This window comes from Emericellopsis cladophorae (genome assembly GCF_022114955.1).
Source record: "Emericellopsis cladophorae strain MUM 19.33 chromosome Unknown NODE_2_length_1295279_cov_118_880017, whole genome shotgun sequence".
Lineage (NCBI taxonomy): Eukaryota > Fungi > Ascomycota > Sordariomycetes > Hypocreales > Bionectriaceae > Emericellopsis > Emericellopsis cladophorae.
Genome location: NW_026250927.1, coordinates 21741 through 44645, shown reverse-complemented (window position 1 = coordinate 44645; position 22905 = coordinate 21741). Strand labels below are relative to the sequence as shown.

The 22905-nt window shown below is 57.1% G+C and overlaps 7 protein-coding genes across 7 annotated transcripts; 4 read left to right on the top strand and 3 right to left on the bottom strand.

The window, feature by feature from the left end:
- Positions 1-167: 167 nt before the first annotated feature.
- On the top strand, positions 168-1465 carry J7T54_006749 (Fungal specific transcription factor domain; the record flags this gene model as incomplete). Its single annotated transcript, XM_051506910.1, has 3 exons — positions 168-765; positions 821-1387; positions 1443-1465. 3 exons carry the CDS (start codon positions 168-170, stop codon positions 1463-1465), a joined length of 1188 nt encoding a protein of 395 aa, XP_051365963.1.
- A 1041-nt stretch (positions 1466-2506) lies between these two features.
- Positions 2507-2772, bottom strand: J7T54_006748 (uncharacterized protein; the record flags this gene model as incomplete). The annotated part of the gene is made up of 2 exons (XM_051506899.1): positions 2507-2702; positions 2765-2772. 2 exons carry the CDS (start codon positions 2770-2772, stop codon positions 2507-2509), a joined length of 204 nt encoding a protein of 67 aa, XP_051365962.1.
- Positions 2773-5211: 2439 nt separating this feature from the next.
- J7T54_006747 (SH3 domain-containing protein) lies at positions 5212-8054 on the top strand (the record flags this gene model as incomplete). Its single annotated transcript, XM_051506888.1, has 2 exons — positions 5212-5575; positions 5656-8054. 2 exons carry the CDS (start codon positions 5212-5214, stop codon positions 8052-8054), a joined length of 2763 nt encoding a protein of 920 aa, XP_051365961.1.
- A 662-nt stretch (positions 8055-8716) lies between these two features.
- Positions 8717-10812, top strand: J7T54_006746 (uncharacterized protein; the record flags this gene model as incomplete). Its single annotated transcript, XM_051506877.1, has 2 exons — positions 8717-8969; positions 9035-10812. The coding sequence occupies 2 exons, from the start codon at positions 8717-8719 to the stop codon at positions 10810-10812; spliced, it is 2031 nt and encodes a 676-aa protein (XP_051365960.1).
- Positions 10813-11263: 451 nt separating this feature from the next.
- J7T54_006745 (uncharacterized protein) lies at positions 11264-15945 on the bottom strand (the record flags this gene model as incomplete). Its single annotated transcript, XM_051506866.1, has 6 exons — positions 11264-11351; positions 11417-11745; positions 11802-13443; positions 14204-14570; positions 14769-15229; positions 15467-15945. The coding sequence occupies 6 exons, from the start codon at positions 15943-15945 to the stop codon at positions 11264-11266; spliced, it is 3366 nt and encodes a 1121-aa protein (XP_051365959.1).
- Positions 15946-16732: 787 nt separating this feature from the next.
- On the top strand, positions 16733-19049 carry J7T54_006744 (uncharacterized protein; the record flags this gene model as incomplete). Its single annotated transcript, XM_051506856.1, has 2 exons — positions 16733-16929; positions 16985-19049. The coding sequence occupies 2 exons, from the start codon at positions 16733-16735 to the stop codon at positions 19047-19049; spliced, it is 2262 nt and encodes a 753-aa protein (XP_051365958.1).
- Positions 19050-19243: 194 nt separating this feature from the next.
- On the bottom strand, positions 19244-22235 carry J7T54_006743 (Phospholipase D1-like protein; the record flags this gene model as incomplete). The annotated part of the gene is made up of 9 exons (XM_051506845.1): positions 19244-20499; positions 20590-20696; positions 20752-20994; positions 21045-21130; positions 21219-21313; positions 21370-21393; positions 21451-21712; positions 21769-21953; positions 22019-22235. 9 exons carry the CDS (start codon positions 22233-22235, stop codon positions 19244-19246), a joined length of 2475 nt encoding a protein of 824 aa, XP_051365957.1.
- Between the last annotated feature and the right edge of the window lie 670 nt (positions 22236-22905).

The following is a 22905-nucleotide window of genomic DNA, read 5'->3' as shown; positions in this document are numbered from 1 at the left end:
CGCGTCTCGTGTGAGCATCACCTATGGAAAGCTCTCATTACGCGCAAACCAACTCGTCCGCGCCCCCTCAGACATACCCATCTCCCACTGCCGTGTCGCCTCACCATCTTCAATCCGCTTCTCCTCTTCCCCAGACACTGCCTCCGTTGCAGCCCTCCGCGTCTAACATGCAGCTTTACGGGAGCAACCCGCATACGCCGCGGACCCCTGGCACTCCGAACACGCCAAACTCGAACCATGTCAACCTGCCTAGCTACCAGCAGCAGACGTCGCAACCAGGAGCCAGCCGTGGCATGTACTCGATGCCGCCCCAGCAGCACAACCAGTACCAGCCGCAGCCTGGCTACCCGACGTCGGGCGGTATGATGCCCCAGGCGACCACCACCTCCGCGGGACCGCAGCCCATTGCACCTGCTCCTCCTGGTGGCAACCGCGGTCCTCCTGTTCTGAGACCTATGCCCCCGGGTGGCATCATGTCGCAGCAGCCCGGTGCGCCTTCGCCGTATGGGCCTGGTGGCCAGATGATGCAGCAGCATCAGCAGCAGCCCATGGTTCCCGAAGGTGAACAGCCGACGCACGTCGTCGGTTCTCAAGGTCGTAGAGGTATCCTGCCTAGTGCCCCCGGCCGCCCTGCTGCACCGGCTGCTGGTACTGGAGCCAAAAGCACGGTGATCCCTGTCAAGGATGCCGATGGCAAATTCCCATGCCCTCACTGCACCAAGACGTACCTGCACGCTAAGCACTTGAAGCGCCATCTTCTCCGACGTAAGTCTCCATGTAGCGCACCTCTCTTTGCGTACAGACAATTGACTCCCTACAGACACCGGCGACCGTCCTTACATGTGTGTACTCTGCCGGGATACCTTCTCTCGGAGTGACATCCTCAAGCGTCACTTCCAGAAGTGCTCCATTCGCCGCGGCAACCCTACGGGCGTTAGCCATCTTTCGCACCCCCAGGCGCACGTCAAGAAGCACGCTCAGCGCACCGCTGCCGGCCAGGAGGGCGACCTCAATCAGCTCAACGGTCTCAACAACATGCCTCAAGAGAATATGGGACAGCATCCCTTCGGCATGGTGCCCGTCCAGGACGGCATGAACAACATGGGCTCCGACCAGAACCACATGTCTCGCTCCAGCAGCATTGGCCGACTCGACAACTCTAACGGAGATCGCAGGGCCATGCCGCCCGGTCCTCCCCCAATGGGTGGTTCGCAGCCCTACGGCAGCAACGAGGTGCAAAACACTATGAACGGCCAGCCCATGTCTAGCTACAGCATGCCTCCCGGTCAAAACGGTATGCCCACCGGCCAGAATGGGATGCCGATGTATGGAAGCTCGAACCCGAATCAACAGTCTGGTCTTGACTGGTCGCAGATGTTTCAGGCTGGTAAGTGTTCCCCAAATCTGCCCTAGACTACACAGGCTAACTCTGGTAGACGCAGACCGCAACCAGAACCGATCCTGATTCTGTCGAGCCGTGCCCGATCGATGCCAAGCTCCTGCAGCCAATCACGGTTCTTAGTGTCAAAATCTGTTCGACTGTCTTCTAAGACTTTCATCTTTCTCCAAGGCTTTTCCGAATCCTTCTTGTCGCTTTGAAGCCAAACACCAACACCTTGTTTGATTCTCCAAAGCGCTGCGTCTCACAGAGGCATAGTCCCCTCTCCTGAAGACTGCGGAGTGCAATACGAGTCACATGAATGTTTGGCGTGTGGCTATCCACATTCGACGAGTAAGCCACACGAAACTTGAGATCTATGTGGAAGTGGACCGGCAACCTCATGCCATACAAAGAAAAGACTGCTTGAGGCGGCAAGCGAGCCTATGGATTACTCCGTCTGATGGACACGGAAAAACTCCACCACCTTCGAGCCTAGATACTGGCAACATTGGGGTGGTATCGATCGGCGCAGTGTTTGACTAGAAGGGGCTCTGGATGTCGTCCTTGGAGGCGTCATGAGGAGACGAATTGCATGCAAAAGGCGTTGCGTTGTGTTGCGTTGTGTATTTTTTGTCATTTCCCCCTGATTTCTTTTACTTTTGAACCTTGTTGGCGTTGCCAGTCTGTCTCGACGCTGCTGCTGGGCTCGGTCAGGTCTCGGCATCGCACTTGGGCCACAAGTTGTTTTCAGTATTCTCTGCATTCTTGGGGCGGGCTCGGCGGTGGTCTTCTCAATTTTCTGCAATGCATTCTCGGCAAATAAACCAAGGGTCGGAGTTGCGAGGGTTGCATTGCTACTAGACTTCACACATTCACGATAGACATGGAATTCTGTCACTCACGGACGTGGCTTGGCAGTGGTTTACGATGAGCTGTATATATCCTGTGCAGGAACGAACAGTCTCGCCAGGATGAAAGGCCGGTAGTGCAACCCACAGTGTGTGGAAGGAGTTGTACGTACACCAGCAGAGGTTAGGCAAAATCTTTAGAGTGCATTCATTATAGACCTGAATTATAAGTACCAAAGTTGACCTATCAATGCCGGATGTTAGGACCTTGAGTATCTCATGACTTCTCATGGGCATGGACACCGCGGTCGACTGCGGTGAAACGCGGCTTGAGTCTCTCCAGATTCTCCTTGTCCTGTTCAGTCGGCGTAAATCCAAACACCTCCTCCGCACGATCAGACAAGTAGGGCCCGGCGCAGCCCCAGGCTATGATGGTGAGGCCGACACCGAAGCGGGCTTTGGGTGAGAGATTCCTGTATGCTCTTGGTAGTGTAAGCTAGGGACTGGACAGTACACGTGCTGAGCTGAGGCTTACTTGAACATCGCAAATGGGAGTCGGCGCCGTTGTTCTCGATGGAGTGTTGTGTATCCTGTCACATTGTAGTCCTTGAGGCTTGGAGACGGATCGTCAAGCGGCAGTATCCCTGTTGGATACGGTTCACAGTGAGTGCGTGAGGTGAAGAATTGAATGGGACTAGGCCCGTTGGCTGATGGTCTGTCGTCCTGATCAGCTCCACACTATGCATTCTGATTGGCCGAGCGACTAATACCAGGCCAGGCGTGAGGTGCCTTTCAGAGTTGAGTTGAGGCCTATGCGACGGCCAACTTCCACTTCTATTGATGGCACCTGGTGTTGATGCTTTCATGATCGGCAAGCTTGAATTGAAAGAAGGCTGGGGGTTTCACGCGAATCAACGAGGTACATGGGGCACATGAGGCATAGTCCCTTCGCGCCAGCTCCGTACGTCATCGTACTCCAGCCGATGGCCGAGCGTTCATCAGCAGGCCCTTGATATGACATTTTGTTTGGCGATGATGGGCAGACAGATTGAAGACCTGTTCTTGCGCCGATCCAACCAGCGGCAATCGCGCAAGGAACGTCGTCGGGGCCTGCAAAGCAGCTGAGACAACAGAGTGAGACATGTGCGTATATGTTGGGCACCTTCAGATGTAACAAGACCAGATCTTCCACTGACGGCGGCTGATCAATAAGGCAAAAAGCTGCTCGTTTCCTGGGGGTTTTGAGACACCATATACCTACCTAGACTTCTGAACATGTGCTCAGTCATTTCACGTGCATGCATACAGCGTCATGACTGGAATGTAGTCTACCAGCACTTGTCGTGGCCAACATCTCACTGCGGCGAAGTTGACGAGCGCTATGCCATTCCCGAAAAAGTTAAGCACAGGGCAATGACGCGCGCGAGGCTTCAGAATCGTCTACATGTACTCCTCGCCAATTACTACTAACGTAGTACAGAGTATACGAAAAGGTCTTCCGTTGTGGCGGATCGCAATGCGTGCGCATTTCGGAACAGTTAATGTAAGGGTATGCTAAACTCGACTGACGTGAAAAGTCTAATTGACGTAGCGGCGGCTCGGTCGAGTCATGGCCGAATAGAATCAATCGTAACATGAACTTGGAGGGGCGAGCGGTTTGTCTGTATTATCTTATGGCCCGATCGCCTCCAGTCCTCTCCGCTGGGTTAAGCGTGTACTTCGTGTCGAGATACAGCAGCGGGGCGTACTCGTAGAAGGGCATTATCGCCCGGTCAAGGAGGAGAGGACCCGGAGTGGGCGGCAGAGCGGGAGACGTTTGGTCGCAAGGTGTGGCCACCACATTGCTGGGCCTGAATCATGGCTTTATGAGAGAGTGTGAACGACAGCTCAGAGGCTCAGAGCAACAGGGACGTGGACACTGGGCCCGACTCAATGTCCTCCGAGAGGCTCCATGTCCTGGCCCAAGGCCGGCCCCAGCACCGCAAGGTCCAGTACGGTACGGGATAGGGACGGGTGGGAAAAGTGGTTTCCCCTTGCTTCTGAAGTGCCGCCTGCAGCAGCGGCATGAAAGTGTGGTGGGTGTGGTCTGTGTGTCAACAAGTCTGCATTAGCCATAGAAGAAACGTGCTTGGTCCAAACGGTCAAGGTGGGCGAGACCGCATTCCAAACGAGTTTATACTTGCGGCGCTTTGGAAACGGCTTGCGTGACACGTTGCTGTGCGCGAATCTCACGATGACTTGTTGCCAACATGACAAGCAATACCGGGGCCGATAATGAGCACAGAGACAGCAGCTGGAGACTGGAGTGCGTGGCGATGAATCCGCAAAGCTTCGCCGCTTATGTTGGTTGAGCCTCCGGGGCGGGCCCCTGTTAGTGCCTTCTGAATGAGCGCTGGAAGCCGGGCGTTCACCAACTTCACCCTGACGTACAAGAGAACAGCTCGCCACGATCAACGACGAGCAAACAAAGCTTGTCACGCCTCGATGGACCCTGGCAATAAGTGATGAGAAGTTTGGTCACTCACTCGATGCCTGTCGGTCGTCCACGTACCGTGAAACTTGGCAAGATCGTACGCACGGGCAACAAGTCTCATTCAGACTGGACCATCTCAGACCAACCAGGGTTTATGGGATCCGTCTTTTTATTTACCACTTCGCATTTAGCCTTGCTGGTGTCTGGAACGTTGTGAGCTGGCAGACTCGACTGGCAGCGGTACAGCACGGATTATATGTAGCCAGGAATAAGGTAAGCGAGGTACCTGGCGGACCTGAGGCTAGTAGGCTGCTGTTGGACCTAGTCCCGACCCGATCCCAACCCAAACGCACCCAACATCTCCCTGCGTCTGACTCCTCCACGCCCATAATTCCAACCTATTCGCCTTGCCATCTCCTTCCGGCTCTCCTCTCTGTCGTGTCCGCCCAATTCGAAGACGACAACGACGGAGAGGCATCCTCGAATGCCGGGCCCTCCATTCAAACACGATGCAGCGCGTCTCTGCCTTCTTGCCCTCATGGGACAGGCGCACCTCCAACCAGACGACCTCGAGTGCGCAGTCGAACTCGGCCACGAAAGACTCCAACAACGCCAGCTGCAGCTCGCTTGGCCAGCACAAGACCGCAGCGAACTCTAGTGGCTTCTTTGGGTGGTCGAATCGGTCGAGCACCAGTAGCGCAAGGGCCAGCAGCTTGTTCAACGGCCTCTCCAAGATCAATGTGCAGACCGCGAACCAGAGGAACAGCAACACTGGCAGCGTCGCCAATGTCCGCGTGCAGCGAGAAGCCTTCTGGCCAGCTACCCTGGACGCCGAGTGCGACAAGGCGGCCAGGATACTCAAATCCTTTTGTGGTAAGGACCTGTCTTTTGCGACGGCGCCTCCTGTGCACCTGCGACTGATGCGAATCGGAACTGATCATGTTGTCTAACAGCGGATGGATACCTCGCGACCCTCAACGAAACCACACCAGACTCTACCGCGAACGAACCAAGTACGCCCATCAAAGTATCAAAGAAGATCCCGAAACGAATAATTCAAAATGCTGCCGGCATTGCCGTCTTCACTTGCATGAGGAGTGGATTGTGGATGACAGGCTCCGGCGGCTCCGGCATCCTCATCGCTCGCAAGTCTGACGGCACATGGTCACCACCGACGGGCATCATGCTTCACACGCCGACACTGAGCTTCATCATCGGCGTCGACGTGTATGATTGCGTTCTTGTCGTGAACAGCCTGGCCGCTCTGGAGTCGATGACCCAATCGCGGGTTGTGCTGGGGGAGGATGTCGGACTCACCGCTGGCCCTCTGATGCCGCTGGACAAGCCCGGGACGGACCTGGAGATTGATCTCAAGAGTCTGGGCAACACTGTTCTGACGTATATGAAAGCGCGAGGTCAGGAGCAGAGGGTCAACATGAGTGGCTGCATTCTCACCGAACGCACCAACGAGAACGAGCGATTCTACGGATGCAACGCCTCGCAAATGGACATCCTGTCGGGCAGCATAGCACGCCATGTCGAGGAGACAAGGCCTCTATCTGAGGTCATCAAACTCGCCGAGGGCCGGTCGGATTTTGACCCTGCGCTCATTGCTAAGCTGATGGTCGACCCTGCGCCAGGGGATGCGAATATTGCCTCCCCCAACTCGACACCTCAGTCTCCTCGCCCTGCGCAGGCTTTCGGCATGCCCCAGGTGGATGACCCCGATCCGTTTGGCGTGCTGGCTCTGGAAATGGCCGGCATGGAGATCCGTGAAGCAGGAAGCCGGCTGCGTCCCACAAGCAGTCAACTCAACTTCCAAACTCGTCCCATGAGCGCTGCGTCTTCCAGGACCAACTTTCGCCAGAGCAGCCAGACCTTCAAGTCCAACACCCAGCGTGAGAGCTACAGGTCGTCGCGTACCATCCGGAGCCAGGTCACCGATGCGCACACACAGACTGACGTCAACAACACGCCCGACACCAGCCCGAGCCCAAGACGCAGCGAGCAAGACAGAGGCCGAAGTCCGACCCAAAGGATTCGATCCAAGATCGAGGACAAGCACGACGAAGCGCAAGAGCCGGCAGAGGTGGACTACACCACCGTCGATGAGACCCCGCTCAAGCATTTGAGTACCCCACTGGCCCATACGGACGACGAGCCATCCTGGAAAGGAGTCGCTACGGCCGAAACAGAGAAGGATGGCTCAAATCTTCGTGTCCCACAGAATGACAAGGATGTTGATCGTCGGTCGAAAGCCTCCAGTCATTATGGTGAAGAGAAAAATCTTCCTGCCGGCTCGGATGCCGAAGACCTGTCTGACGACGACAGTGGCTTTAGTGACGAAGAAGACCCCGTTGTATTCGAGGTTGCGGCTGTGCAGCCGGCTCGCACACAAGCCGTCGCGTCTCGCGTCGTTCACGCCAGGGGCAACATGGTCAATATCCCCAAGCGGATCCCACCTCCATTGCCGGCCAGAAATCCAGCTCGAGCCTCCTTGCAAAGTCGGAGCGATTGGGGAACCGACTCGGCTAGTTTGCGGAGTCCTCTTCGCCATCAGTTCAGTGGCTCGGATCTCAGTGCTGATAACGACGCGGGATCTATTGACAAGAAGCGGGCATCCACGCAGTCCCAGAACGAGTCTGTTGCCTCACGGCTGCAAACGCCGCCTCCGGAGGAGTGCGAACCCATCACACCCCGCGTTGAAGACACCGAGCATGCACTGCCCGTCGTTGAAATGCCGCAACCTGACTCAGGCGTCCAGGAAGCTGATGAGGCAGCGAAGACTATTGTCGAGGACTCGAAAGCAGCTCAGAAGGCCGATGTTTCCGCTGAAAGCAACGATCATGGCCAGCCTCAGTCACCGTCCAAGGAGATCACCGACAACCAAATTAAGGACACAACAGCGACCCAGAACACCCCCCAAGAGGAACAGGCTGAAGAAGTCGGATCTGGCCACGCTGCGTCATCCGCACCTCCTGAGCTACCCTCGAACAGCGAGGAGGTTTCGGAAGCTGTTGTCACGATCACCCCTCCCGCCAGCGCCACGAGGGGCGATGGTGATGAGAAGAGGGTTCGTTCATCAATCGACACGGGCGTTTCTGACTCACACTCCAGCTTTGAGGATAGTGCGTATACCACTCCACCGACTTCTGAACACAAGTTTCTCCTAAATGATGATCAAGACGAGACACCACGAAAAACTGCAGCGCAAACAGAAGATGTTGCAGTTACCAATGGGAACGAGGGCAAGGAGGACGACGGGCCCGCCACTTTTGAGGCTGCCGAACCAGTCGAAGAGCAGGCCAAAGCGAAGACGGAGACACCCGCTGCTGCACCAACGTCGACTTGATGAACGATGTATGAGTTACGTTAGAACCGACTATTCGGCGTATTTCTCGCCCCGATACTCTGGGACACAACTTGGGGGCGCATTTGCTGCTTATTGGCACCACAATCACGATTCAAAATTCGCACTGTCATGTACAAAGGGTTTCGGAGTTTGGATTTATTGGGAGCTAGCGCCCGAAATACTGGGATATTAGGTGTCATGGCGTTTTTGAGTGTGCATATAGTCGACCCTCCAACAAGGGAGGGAAGGGTTTGATGACGGGAATTTATGTTGGGATGGCAAAGACCGAGCATAGGTACGAGTTCCGTCTGGGGACCGCGGGTGTCTAATGAGCTGTATAAGATCAACAAGATTTCAACAAGATAAAATCGAATTCCAATACTGCTGTCTGTGCTCGTGTTGCGTCGAGCACGGTAGTCACGTGCCGAGTGAATGAAGCTGCTGGCACTGTCGCTCAGCCACACGCTCACGCGCCACATCCAGCCCAGCCCGCAAGCAGCGCCGCTGGTTGGCACGCGCAAAGAATCGAACAGCAGCCTCGCGACGAGCGACGACGCGACAGCTTGGTGGGAACCGCGCCAGCACTCACGCAACGTAGAACCTTTTGACACAAAGCACGCACTGACGATTGCGTCGAGATCACCACCCAGGAGCCTGTCAAGATGTCGTCCGCCGGCAAATGGCGCGAGGAGCAGGTCCTCATCATCTGCCCCGGCAGCCAGACAACCCTGGCCCAGATGGGCTGCAGCGAATTGACACCGCCAGCGCATCGATTCCCGACGAGAATGTTCCGCGACGGGGACGCGTGGCGGCCGTATCGTACCTATATGCGCAAAAAGACAGTTGCGGGTGTCGAGACGGAGGAATGGGTAGAGGACGTGGATTCAGACGAGGGCGCGACGTATCCGTTGCAAGGTAGGTTGCACGCGCTGGCACTGGTGGCCCATGGTCAGGGACAAGCATGCTGACCGAAGCGATAGCTGGCCGGATTGTCAACATGGAGGCTTTCCTCGCGTTCCTCGACCACGTGCACAGCATGCTCACGACGACATATCACAACACGCCCATCATGCTGATGGCCTCACCGCAATGGACACGGCCGGACTGCGAGGCGATTGCGCAATACATCTTTGAAAAGACGCGGACGCCAGCTCTGTGCTTGATCCACAGCGCCGTTGCCACTCAGTACGGACTCAAGTTTCCCACCATGACCGTCGTCGATATTGGGTACGAAAAGGTCGACGTGTCAGCAATCTACGAGGGTCGTGTCGTTCACCACGTTGATATTGGAAGCGGTCTGTCGGGCCAGAGGGCAATCAGCGGCGGGGAGGTCTTCACGCGCCGACTGGAAGCGCTGCTGAAGGGCCAGGGCTTCAACAAGGACATGGCGGAGCAATTGAAGAGGAGTGTGATCTGCGAGGTGCTGCCGTATGCGAGTGGAGAGGACGCATTGGCTGAACTGCCGACCGAGGACACACGTGGTGTGGGCGCGGCGGGCGATGTCCCTGTCGAAGAACTGGCACTGCCGCCCAAGCCCGCCGAGAACGGCGAGGACGGTGCCGAAGGCGAAAAGGAGGCCGACGACGATGGTGTCCTGGACGTCGCGAGCATTGTTACGAGCGGACAGACCAAGGAATTCCTCGCCAAGAAGGAGAAGGAGAAGGGCAAGCCGGGGCGCAAGCCCAAGGAGGTAGAGACGACGGCACAGAAAGCCGCCCGATTATCGAACAAGGAGAAAACCCACAACACATTCGTCTTTGAAGAGGTCGTTCAGGAGGAGGTCAAGCCACAGCCAAAGGTCGCAGCAGACGCCGCGGCCCCTGCGCCTGCTGCCCTTGCCACTGCGGATACAACAGCATCAGGGGAGAAACCTGCAGAGTCGGCAAACGCTGACGGTGCCGAGCCGAAGCCCGAGTCGCAAGCTGATGTCTCTGGCGAAGCTTCGGACGACAAGCCAGCGGCAGCGCAGCCAGAAGCCGAGCCCTCAAGCCAACCACCTGCCGAACCCAAGGTTGAGGAACTCTCAAGCGAGCCCGAACTTCGCGTCAAGCGTGTGAAGCGCGACATTGAAGTTGGCCTCGAGCGTTTCACGTTTGCCAGCCGCGAAGAGATTGACCGGATCGTGCAGACCATCTACAGGGCGATCCAAGGGATCGAGGATCAGTATATGCGCCCCGCGTGCTGGGAGAATCTCGTGTTTGTCGGCAACGGGGCCCGTCTCCGCGGCCTGCGCGACAATATTCTCCAGACGCTCAACGCGCGCCACCTCGTCTCGCCCTCGACGGCGACCATGTTCACGTCCGAACTGCCCTCCAACGTGGCCACCCCAACGGGCACGGGGGCGCAGACACCCACCGGGTCCTTCACGGGCGCGCCGCACCAGCTTGGCCCCAACGGGGTGAGCAGCAGCAGCGGCGTGAATCCGCTCCTTCAAGCCGCGACGACGGCCAACACGCTCGGCGTCGCCGGCGGTGCCAGCGCACCCACGACGGTGGCCACCCCGCAGGGCCCTGGCTCCGAGGCTGGGGGCGCCACGCACGTCGTGTCGCAGCACTTTCACAGCCAGACGCCCACGGCCATCAAGACGGTCAGCCTGCCTACGTACCTTCAAGAGTGGACGCGGAACGGTTTCGAAGAGAGCATGTTCCTCGGCGCGCAAGTAGCGGCGAGGATTGTGTTCTGCGTGCATTCCAATATGGATGCCCAGAGTATCGAGGCGCAGCGCATGGCGAGCCTGAGCCGCGTAGACTACAAGTAAGTTGGCAGTATATTTACCCTAGAAGACGCATGGGGCTGACCGTGTACTAGCGAATATGGCCCCAAGGCTGTGCGAACGCACTCGTTGCTGGGATGAGCATGGTCCGAGGAGCTTTCTTGGCTTTTTTGTTTGCAGGAGTTTATGGAAAAGGAGGGAGGGCGCTGCTACATATGTAGTTACTCGCACGGCTTGGGGAACAAGTCGGGAGAAGCAGGCGAGTTTTTTGATAGATACCAGTGATGAAACAACGACCCATCAAATGGCTTGCCCGCTGCGCTTCCGCAGTCTAGCAGTGTCTTTCAGCTTCTACATACCATTCTAAATGATACCCAATCAAGGTGGTGGTTCCTCTGCAGGAAACAATGCAGTAGATGGACATGAGAAAAATGCTAACGGCGCCAAAAACCAACCAAGTACTTGTTCAGTCGTAAATCAAACGTAAAGACGTGCCTTAGCCAGCGTTGTTTCTGACTTCCGCTTCTGCCGCGGCCGCGTCCCAACTCGTCAGGTATAAGTATAGATATTCAATCAAGGAGACCCTGCAAGCATAATAGTCAGCAACGTGTCACGCATGGAGTGTGCTGCCAGACAGCTTTTGACTTACGCCACCAGTCCAATAGAGACGCCCACCCAGAGACCTTCTAACCTCCAATCAAGACCAAACGCCAGACCCAAGGAAATCGGCAGACTGATGCCGTAGTACGCGATGAGGTTGGCAGGACCGCCGATGGCCTGCTTGCCGATGCCACGCAGCAGACCGTGGGCACCAGCAGAGAGGCCGTCGACAACCTGCATGAAAGCAACGACAGGGAGGACGCGCGCACAGAGGTCAACGACCTCGGCGTCGGATGTGAAAAGGAGAGGGAGCTTGTAGCGAAGCAGGTAGAAGACGGTGAAGTTGAAGAGTCCAATGAGGACAAGGGCCCAGACAGCCTGCCGGTCAGTATTAGTCAAGACTTTATACAAGGGAGCAACACGGGGAGACCTACCACTTTGCCGGCTGTCTTGGCAGAGTCGACCATGCCGGCACCGATCAGATTGGCGATGCGGGTCGACGCGGCAATCGACACGGGGAAGGGAAGCTGGTAGGCAATCGTACCGAGTGTCGCGACGGCACTCTGGGCCGCAAGGTACTCGGACCCAAAGCGGCTGGCGAGCAGGGTCATGATCTCAAAGGCCATCCACTCGGCCTCGACCATGATCATGCCGGGCAGCGCCAGACGGACCATGACCCACCAGTTCTGGAGCGCGCGCCGGGTGAAGCCGCCCCAGCACTGGCGGCCGTCGACGAAGCGCACCCAGAGGAAGAGCAGCAGCGGCAGGACGTTTTCGACAATGGCGACGGAGATGGGCGCCCCGATGAAGCCCATGTCCAGCTTCCAGACAAAGAGCCAGAGCAGCAGGACGTTGAGCGGGGCGGCGATCATGGCCACGTGGGTGGTGGCACGGAACAGGCCCTGGGCCTGCGTGAAGCGCTTCCCGCATTCAAAGAGGATGATGCCCGGGATGGCGGCGATCATGACCTTGAGGTACAGGCCGGCCAGGCGGGCGGATTCGGGCTCGGGGATCAGCTTCATGAGGATCTCGGTCGAGAAGGTCCAGAGGAGGGCGACGGGGAGCATGAGGGTGAAGAGGAAGCAGGCCATGCGCTGGCACTGCAGGCCGACGAGGTGCTTGTGGCCGGAGCCGTAGGCCTGCGCGCAGAGCGTGTCGAGGGACGTGGCGAGGCCCTGAAAGGGGGCTAGGCAGGAGATGGCCACGGTCATGTTGGCCACCGAGACGGCGCCGAGTTCCGACTTGCCGAGACGCCCGACGGCGAAGATGCTGGCCACGTTGATCGAGTACTGCAGGAAAAAGGTGATGGTCAACGGGGCCGAGTACTCGGCCAGCGTCTTGGTCTCGCGCTGCCACGTCGTCTTGAGCTTGCCCGAGGCGACGGCTGCCTCCCACGCATAGTCCAGGGCGTTGTCGTCCGTCGAGGGGGTCGGTGCCCCGAGCAGAGGGTCGGTCTCGCGGGGTCGCGCGGGCACGGGGGCCTCCTCGTCGACGGGCAGCTTGGTGCTAAAGAGGTAGCGGTACATGCGGGCCACGGGGTTCTGGGACTGCGGCTGGTTTCGGTGCTTGGGCGGGAGGACGTGGTTGTCCCGCAGGATGCTGCGCTCTGCGTCGCGCGAGATCTTCTGCTCGATGGCCGTCAACGGCGGCGCTGGCTCCTCCTGGATGTTGAGGACGGGCCGCGTGCCGCCGTATGCCACGCCACTGGCGCGCCTGTACATGAAGTGATGCTGAGCATCGTGATATTCCGAGTCCAGGAGGTCGTCATCCTCGTCGTCGTCAATGGCGGAGCCGTCCTGTTCCTCGGAGTCGGAGGAGCAGTTGGCGAGATCCGCGGCAAGATACTGTTCGGCGAGGGGGGAGGAGGCGCGGAAGGACGACGAGAGGATGTGGCGGTTGGCATTGCTGCCGGATGAGCCCGTGCGATCTCGGCCCATGGCAGCGGAGGCTATGCGAGTTGGACTGTAGGTGTAGATGCGCGAGCCTCGATCAGAGAGTGAGCTTCGCGGCCCACGTTGGCTTTGGTCCCCGTCGGTTTTGAGTTCAGGTCCGGCGCGGACGTGTTGTTCCTCGGCCCTGCGATCAATGTCTCAGAGACCCAAAGAATCGATGAGACAGTCGCAGACTGTGTGCCTGACCGATCACTGAAGACTGACTGACTGACTGACTGATCTGGTCGTCTATGATGTGCAAAGTGGCTTCACCACAACAAAGGCTCAACATTCATCCACGAGGTGTGTGGGCGATGTGAGCAGAGGAGGCGACAGAGAATGACGATGAATGAAAACTTGACTTTATCAGTCGCACCACGCCGCCGCCGCCGGCCCCTCCTCCCGCCTTTCTTCCTCCGCTTCCTCGCCGGCCCTCCACCAGGGACCACCAAATCCAGTCTCACGCGGCGGCGACGTGCCCGCTGTTAGTCGCTCCCCCCCCAACCGTCCATGGAAAAGGATGCGTGCCGAGTGGCGAGAGGATGGGGATCTCGCAGATTCCCATCTCAGCTACTAACCTCAATCAGTAGGTGAGCTATCCATCAAGTCGGGCGCGCCCTGCGCAATGTACATGTCGCCCTGACTAACAGGGTAAAACTAGTCAGCACGCTCACCGCACTCGGCACGCGGCCAATTCTAATCACTCAATACCTCAATTCCTCAAGTTCTCAACTGCATTCCCTCCACTGTCTTTCTTCGTGTCTTGTGCAGCATGCGACATGCGCATGGGCGGCGAAAAGTGATGATGCGTACAGTCCATCCATCGCCCTGGTCTTGGAAGAAATTAACCCAACCACATCTGTCCCAGCCGATCGGGCTCTGTGTAGCCCATTGTCGCAACCCACGGTGTCTCGTCGTCGCCATAGGCCTGCAGAGGCATGTCGTACGGCACTCGCACGCCGATCCTCGTGCCACCGGCAGTTGTTGTGCTTGGTTCACTGCATTCGGGCGTGTCTTTCTGGTGACAGGGCACCATGGTCCTACTGCCTTGTTGTTCCACGAGATCGGGCCACACAAGTACGCCGACTTCCCACGAAGAGATCCGCGCGATCCCATTCCTCTCAGCATCGCCCCATGCCTGCTTCGATAGATTCGCCGACGTGAGGAGCGCCCAGTCAATCGTCCCTTGCGCGTTGTATCTGATATACGTTTTGATATGGGGTGCAGCTCGTGCCCGCCCGCTCTTGTGCTGCGGCACGTTTGCCGGCAATGCTGCGTCTGTCAGTGAACCTGTGCTACAGATCAACAAGCAGTGTGCAGCTAGTCAAGGTAGCTTGCCTTTTCCGTTCGCCGAATCATGCGCCCAGTGGCAGAAGAAGGGGCGCAAGTACTGCAATTGCTTTGCCTGCTGCGGCGACTGTATCTTGGTGTGGATCGAGCCGCCAGAAGCATACCCACCCAACGACTCACGGATCTCGTCAGCGGTAGGGAACACGACCCGGAAGCGAGGCTTGGTCAAACCGGGCGTGGCCGTTTTACTGAGAGATTCAAAGAGCGTTTTTTGCAGCCAGTCGTCTTTCCCACCAAGCGTGGCTATGGAGGATATCTGGACGACGATCTCGGATGGTCTATCCACGGCATTGATATTGCGTAAATTCCTTCGCAGTGCAGCCCAGCCCCACGACGTGTGGTCCGTATCGTGGACAAGATGCTGCCCAGGCACGCTGGCAATGAACGCAGCCCTGATGGTCGAAAAGTCGTGCTTGCACAGCCGATCGACCAGCTCATTGCAAACCTTCCGACGTTGATTGTATGCGCGCAAGTAGTGCATTAGATCGGCCTTGAAGCGCTCTCCACTGCCGAGCGGATGATTGTCTGGGCACTCGGGACGTAACTGGGTTGGCTGCGGTGCAAGGGGCAATGAGGGCGACCTCCACACGGCGTTTGTCATGTTAGTCCAATCTTTAGGAATCATGTTGGCTGTATGGATAATAACTTGAGCCGTCTCGTCGTGCCGAAACAGGATGATCATCTTCGAATGATGTGTGCCAAACATCTCGGGCATATATGCAGTGTGGAGGTGAACATTGGGACGTTTTTCAGCATCCTCCTAGCTCCGTGTCAGCGACGAGATGTGATGCCTTTGCAACCAAGCTGGACGCACTAACAGTCGCAGGCGGCTGGGATCCTCCTGCTTCCAGAAACCGTGAACGACATGCACATTGACCAAATGTCGTATGTCGGGATCAAAGGCGTCCATCAGAAAGTCAATGTCGTGTAGGAAGTTGAACTCCCAGCAATCAGAGATCAGCGGATCACCCAAAAGGTCCCTCAAGGTGACTGCATCACGATTCAGGTCCTCTGGCAAGTCACGAATCCAAGTGAGTTGCCAAGGTGAAGCGACAGCAGTACTCTCAACTCCCTGCGATGCACCGTCACTGGCGATGGTCCTTGAGCCCCCCCTGATGCCTTCTGGATCCCTCCCATATAGCTTGGTTCCATCCTCGCTCGCCTCTGATGCTGTCGTTACCTCTGAAGCAGCGCGCTGCTTCTTGCCCGGTGGACTGATAGGCCTAGTCAAGCTGCTCAGGTTGTCGTTCTTACTGTCGGCACCATCATCGCGTCCACGCTTCAATGTGCGATCCATAGCCTATCACGATTCGTCGCTACCATGTTGAGCCGGGGGGGTTGTGATCTTAGGGGAATAGAGCAGGGTGGGGGTTGAAAAGGAAAAAAGAGAGAAAAAAGAAAAAGAGCTCAAGAAGGGTTTGTGCATCGATTGAAAGATGTCGTTTGTATGAGAAATCCCCTCTCGCTTGTCCTCGAATGGCCATTTGAAGAAGGCATGAGCGGTTGATGCTGGGCGGCAAGAAGTGAAGATGAGCAAGTTTCTGTTAGTGTTCCAGCAGGTGGCTGCCTGCCCTCACTAACAGACATGCACCCTGAATCTTGGGGGATCCACCCGCTTCAAATCAGTTGCCTCCATCGCCGCCACGCAATGCCATGCCGTGCTATGCCCATTCAGCCTGTGGTGGGCATCCGCGGCGATCTAGGATCCGTGTCCTATTCTATTGAAACCCCCGTCTCGGCCCAACTGCAAACTCATTGCGTCCCGTCCGACATCTTCGTTTATTCCTTCCTTTTCCTCGCTTTCGCTGGTCGGGCGCACCTTGGCAGACGTATCGATACTCCCATCATAGTGCCGCCAGGATCTTAGACTTTCAACCGCACCAGCCACTGCGCACAGCGCTACCGGTCCTCCATCTGCTTGGCTTCCGTTCCAATTGTCATCGATACCCCGAGGACCCCTTGCCCCTTGCGCCTAGTCCAAGGCCTCTTGCGCCCAGTGCGCGTCCACGATCCAAACGCGACGTCGCAAATACTACAGAGCTTCCCCTGAGTGACCGAGAGCACGACGGTGCCAAGCCCACACAATGAGGTTCTCGCCTCTCACCATACTCACGGCCGCCGCGGCGCTGGCAAAGGGACAGAGTCTGGATCCAGAGGCCATCAATGCGAAGAAAGCCACCGTATTCAACGACATCAAGGTACCCCCGCTGATGGACCTCACGCCATCCAACTTCGACGATGAGATCAAGAAGACAAAGTACATGCTTGTCAAGCACTATAGGTACGAGTCCCCAAGACCACAGCCCTTGGCCCGTTGCTAATCATCTACTGTCCAGTCCGTACTGCCCTCATTGCATCGACTATGCCCCAACGTTCCAGACTTTGTACGAGTTCTACTACACATCCCTCTCCGATGGCGACGGCGACGCGAGCTTCCTCGAATACTACGACTTCCGGTTCGGCATGATCAACTGTATCGCCTACTATGATCTTTGCGTCAAGAACGGGGTGCAAACCTACCCCATGACCAGCCTCTTCGAGGACGGCGTGGCTATCGAGAACCTGAGGGGTGTCAAGTCTATCGATGATCTCGGTGACACCATGGAGGCCGTGCTCGAGAAAGAGCGCCCAGGGTCGCGGCCTCGCTCGATCCAGCTGCCCAAAGCCGGCGCTCATTACCATCCAGGCAAAACAGACGAGACCACGGCCGAGTCGCCCGAGAAAGCCAACAAGGAATCGGCCGCTGGGGCTGAGGCTGAAACTGGGAAAGCAGAGGAAAATGTCGACACGAAGAAGGACAACGACAAGGAGGCCCAGGATGCTGACAAGACGGACAAAGCCGGCAGCGACGCCACAGGCGCCTCGGACGCCAAGTGGAAGTCACCAACCCCGGCCGAGGTATTCAACAACAGGAGGCCAAAGAAGCCTACGACCACGCCCAACCCGAACGGGGCCTCGACCTCGCTTTCGGCGGAGAGCTTCCCGCAACTTGTCACAAAGACGCAGGACCCTTGGTTCATCAAGTTCTATGCCCCATGGTGCCCTCACTGCCAAGCCATGGGCCCAACCTGGGACCAGCTGTCCAAGTCGATGCAGGGCAAGCTGAACGTGGGCGAGGTGAACTGCGACAAGGAACCCCGTTTGTGTAAGGAGGCTAATGCCCATTCGTACCCTACGATCCTGTTCTTCAAGGGTGGTGAGCGCGCCGAATACCACGGCCTACGAGGCTTGGGCGACTTCATCTCGTACGCTGAGAGTGCCCTCGACCTGGCCAGCGGCGTCCCCGACGTGACGGTCGCCGAGTTCGAGGCGCTCGAAGAGAAGGAAGACGTCATCTTCACCTACTTCTATGACCACGCCACCACGACGGAGGACTTTACTGCCCTGGAAAGCCTGCCCCTGAGCCTCATTGGGCACGCCAAGCTCGTCAAGACCAACGACCCCAAACTTGCCGAGCGATTCAAGGTGACGACCTGGCCGCGTCTGTTGGTGTCCCGCGACGGCCGCCCGACATATTACGAGCCCATCACCCCTGATGCCATGCGGGACATCCATGGGCTCATGGACTGGATGAGCTCCGTGTGGCTGCCTCTTGTCCCTGAGCTGACCGCCGCCAACGCGAAGCAGATTATGGACGACAAGATTGTGGTCCTCGGCATCCTGAAGCGCGACGATGCTACCGGCTTCCCGACCGCGCTCAAGGAGATCAAGCTTGCCGCCAACGAGTGGATGGATCGCCAGATCCTCGAGTTCCAGCTGGAGCGCAAGAAGCTACGCGACGCCAAGCAGATGCGCATCGAGGAGGCTGCCGACCGTGGCGATGAGCGTGCGCTTCGTAACGCCAAGCTCACCCGCATCGACATGAACGAGCACGCCAAGAAGGAGGTGGGCTTCGCCTGGGTCGACGGTGTCTTTTGGCAGCGCTGGATCCGCACCACCTACGGCATCGACGTCGTCCAGGATGGCGAGCGCGTCATCATCAACGACCAAGACGTACGCTTCTCCTCCCTCGTCCCCTACCGACGCATGAGTAGTACTGACCTCTTGTCGCAGAGCCGCCAGTATTGGGACCAGACCGCCACGGGCAACTACATCATGGTCAGCCGGACCGCCATCTCCGAGTCGCTCGACAAGATCGTCTACGGGCCCAGCACCATCAAGGCCAAGCTGACAGTGTCGCTGATTGAAAAGTTCTTCCTCGACATTCGTAAGACGTTTGTCAGGCACCCATACCTGAGTGTCGGTTCTGTCGGGGGACTGCTGCTGGCCGCGTGGATCTGGCTTCGGGGCCGGGTCAGGCGATCAAAGGGCCACTTTAGGCTGGACGAGCCGGTGCACGGTATGAAGGATGGTCTGGGTCTCGGCTTGATAGGGCAGCAAATCAGCGAGAAGACGGACTGAAACTAGAGCGGTTGGGTTTCTATTGGAGATTCCAAAAAGAGGCGTTGGGGCGTATTGACTTGAACGGGTGTCTGATTGTTTCCTGTATATTCAGGTTGGAGGAGCTTCACCGGTGAACACTGTAGAGATTCTGTGCAAAATAAAAATGATTGTCTACTCAATTTCTCTTTTGAGAGAGAGAGAGACAGAGTCCTTCACGTATAGATCACTTGGGTCAGGCTGTTCAGCTCCAAGCCCTCCTTGGCAATGTCGTCCACATCCACCAGGAAGTCCAGCGGCATCTGCACCAGCGTCCCCCTGATCCGACTCAACCACGCCTTCAGCTCAACAACGCCGCCTGGAAACTCCTCCCTGATGACGTGGCCATACTCGACCTTGCCGCCTTCCTCGTCGCCAGACCCGGCCTTGTCCACGCCCGGGATGATAAAGTGCCGGCTAAAGAAGTTCTTGTAGTCCTTCCAGGTGCGCACATGGTCGTTGGGCACGGGATGAAACGCCTTGCTGAATGTCTCGGTGTTGACTCTGGCGGTGCCGTCCCACAGCTGATGGAAATCAGGATGCATGGGGTCCTGGACGAGGTAGTCGGACGGAGAACCCCAGTCGTAGTCATTGGGCGCTCTATTGACGGGACGCCAGTTCTGGTTGGGCTCGTCCCAGCGCTGGTCGGGGAGGAGACCTAAGTGTTTCCTAAAGATATATCGGCGCAGGGACGCGGCAAATTGGGAGGCGGTGTACGGCGCGCCGTTCATCCTGGACTCGACGGGGGTCGGATCTTCGATGACCACAGCGATCTCCGAGTCGTGGGTGCCGAGCTGGGAGCGGTCGTTGAGGTTGGCGGAGCCACAGATGACGAGGCGGTCGTCGGCGATGAGGAGCTTGCTGTGCACGTATAGTTCTTCGCTCACGTACGCGTCCATCTCCGTTTCGGGATCTGGGCCGTCCCAACCAACGTCGGACAGGCGGGCGCCGTCCATGTAGCAGGAGCTGACGGTGTCACGGGTATGGTCTGCGACGTGGGCGGCTCCCTTCTGGTACTGCCTGTACTGGTCGTAATGGTTCTCTCTATCCCTTCCCTCGCCGGAGGAGCCATCTCCGACTTGCTCATCATGGCCCATGCGGGCCTCCTCATACGACACGCCGGCCTCCCGTTCTGCGTCGTCCATGGTCTGCGAGATATTGATGCGGTCGTAGTTTCGCAGGTTGTAGAAACCAATGTACTGGCCAGGGTCCTCCACGCCTTCGTTGCGCAGGGTCTCGAGGATGCTGTGTCCTCCGCGGCTGATGGAGAAGTACTGGAACTCCATGATGGCCCGCGTGCCGAGGGCGCCGTCCGAGTGAAGATCGCCGGCGAACGCAGGGACCGCTGGCATGACCACCCATATCTTGAAGGCCTCGCCAGCACGGTGCGCGCGGAGGATGCGGTCGACCATGACGGCGCCAAGCTTGTTGACTACGGGGTACTGTTTCTTGCTTGTGGCGGTGATGAAGAACTGTCGCGTTCGTCAGGCTTTATGTACAAAAGGGGGGTTCTCATGTTTACTTGCCTGGTTCTCAATGTACACATAGTGCTTTGCGTTGGATATCGCATCGACGTAGGCATTGGCAACGGAGTGCTCGGTAGGATGACCAGAAGACCACTTGGTAGCACTTGCTCATGTGTTAGCTTGAATCGCAGTACGACATTGCGTACAAGTTGTTTTACCTTCTCGTGAGTTGCATCTTCGTCCTCTCAGTTTCATCATCACGAGGCGCATCGTCGTTGCCATCCTGCCCGCCGAAATGCATAAACTTGTTCATGCCTCGGCTGAAGCGATTTGTGAGATCTTCCAGGACATTGGCCCCGTCGTCTGTAGTCTGTTCACCAGACGTTGACAGACCATCGGCCTGTAAGCGCGTGTACTTGGCCCCATCCTTGTTTTTGTACTTTTCATCCCAGATGTAGTTCCTAAGCTCGGAATCAGCGTCAGAACCTCTCTAGAGAACAAGTGCCATTACCATCGGTCCACAAAGTGTAGAATCATACTGTCGACAATCGGCCCTTGCATGCTCATGGCCACGTCAGACCAGCCCATGCGTGAGCTCTTGGTTCGGTCCACTGAGTAAATTAGCACCAGGATAGGGTGTGCATGATAGAGGGTGCTTGCGTTTGTTCTGGTTCCAATTGCCGACATCGTGGAAATCGTACACCCGGGCATTGTTGTAGTCCTGACCCGGGAAGACGATGGCGTCCAGGTTGCCAGGATGTGCGTCTGCAATGGGATGACCTGCGCGTCGTTTTTCAGCAAAGCATCAAACGTTGAGTCTCGATGTTGGAACGTACTGCTTGTATCCCAACGGCCGAAGCCTAGCCTCTCGGTCAGTTCCCGCTGTCAGTCGTGCTGACTGCATGTGCTCGACTTACACATATCAAGACCACCCATGAATCCGAGCTTGCGATCAACAACAATCAGCTTCTCATGATGCGCCCAGAACAGCACCATGCCGTCGGCGGTACCATAGATTGCCTCCACAGCACTGCTCGATGCTTTTGCCAAGTCGAAGTTGGTCAGGTGATCTAATACACCGCCAAACTCGGACGCCAGGTCGTACCCAGTAGGTGTATGGTCCGGGTGCCGAAAGACACCGATGTTGGGATGCAGTGCCTCGAGCGCCTTTCGGGTGTGCTGCCACTGGTCAGCATCGCTACCTGGCCGGCCTTTTCATGGATTGAGGATTTCACGTTTGAGTTGCATGTCAAGGCCGCTTCAACCTCTTTGTACACGATGATATGCACCTTGACACCCCTCTCGGCTGCAGCCTTGAGCATGTTGTCCACGCGGTACTGCTCATTCTGGGACGGTGGGCGACGGAGGTAGAGCTCTGGGCTCAGCCACCAGTCCAAGATGAAGATCTCTTCTTTCGCCTCTGCCGTCAAATGTCAGACAACGAGAAAAATGAGAGTTGGAAGAGACGGCAGAGACAACACTCACGCTCTAGAGCCTCGGAGACCGCCCAGAAATACGAGCATCCGTCCACATACCACTTGGCGTCGCCACTGGATTCAGGCGCAAACGAGTGGTATCGGTTTGCCCTGTGTTCTTCGGAATGCAGGTCGTCGCAGGCGTGCCCTAAGTGGGCGTGGGAGTGTTTCTCGTCACCAAACATGGCCTCGATGTCGCCTTGGACCTTTTTGAAGAAGGAGGCCATGCTGGCGAGACAGGCGCCGGCTCTGTTAGATGTATCTAGACGTCGGCGATGATTCACTGACTGTGTGACCTGTGTGCTTCCAGTCGTCGGTCCGTGTTGGGTGGATGACGAGGATTGTGGGAGGGAAGAAACCAGAGAAGGGTCGAGCTGACGTTGAACGCCAAGACGTGAGTGAGCCTGTCAGCCCAATGCAGCATAGTTCAGCACAGAAAGCTGACCAAAGTATCCGTATCTACGGCAATTATATGTAAGGTGCTTGTTTATCTAGGTAGGGTCTTTCGGCCCCGCCTCATTATGTGGCGTGGCTGCATAAACGGACGCGCGGTACTTCCGCATCTCTCAATTACCATTCCAGAAAACCAGGGCAAAGTGGTCTTGTCATTTGAGCCAATATGTTGCCTAACGCTCGACTTGATAGCTGTTCTCTTCTCCAAGTCAGTTCAGTAGGTATGCTCAAAGTGGTGCTTAATAGATCTCTTCGAGTGTTAGTCGCCTCTGCTTCACACCCTAGGAGACGTGGGACAGTCAAGTGCGCTTCTGTATCCCATTGTCCTTAGTCAAGGACCCCACCATGTTCACGCATCTAGACAAGGTCGGCCATCGACTCTCGTGCAGTCCGAATCAAATCAAGCCCTTCCCAGACGCTGATCCCATAGACGCCACAGCACCA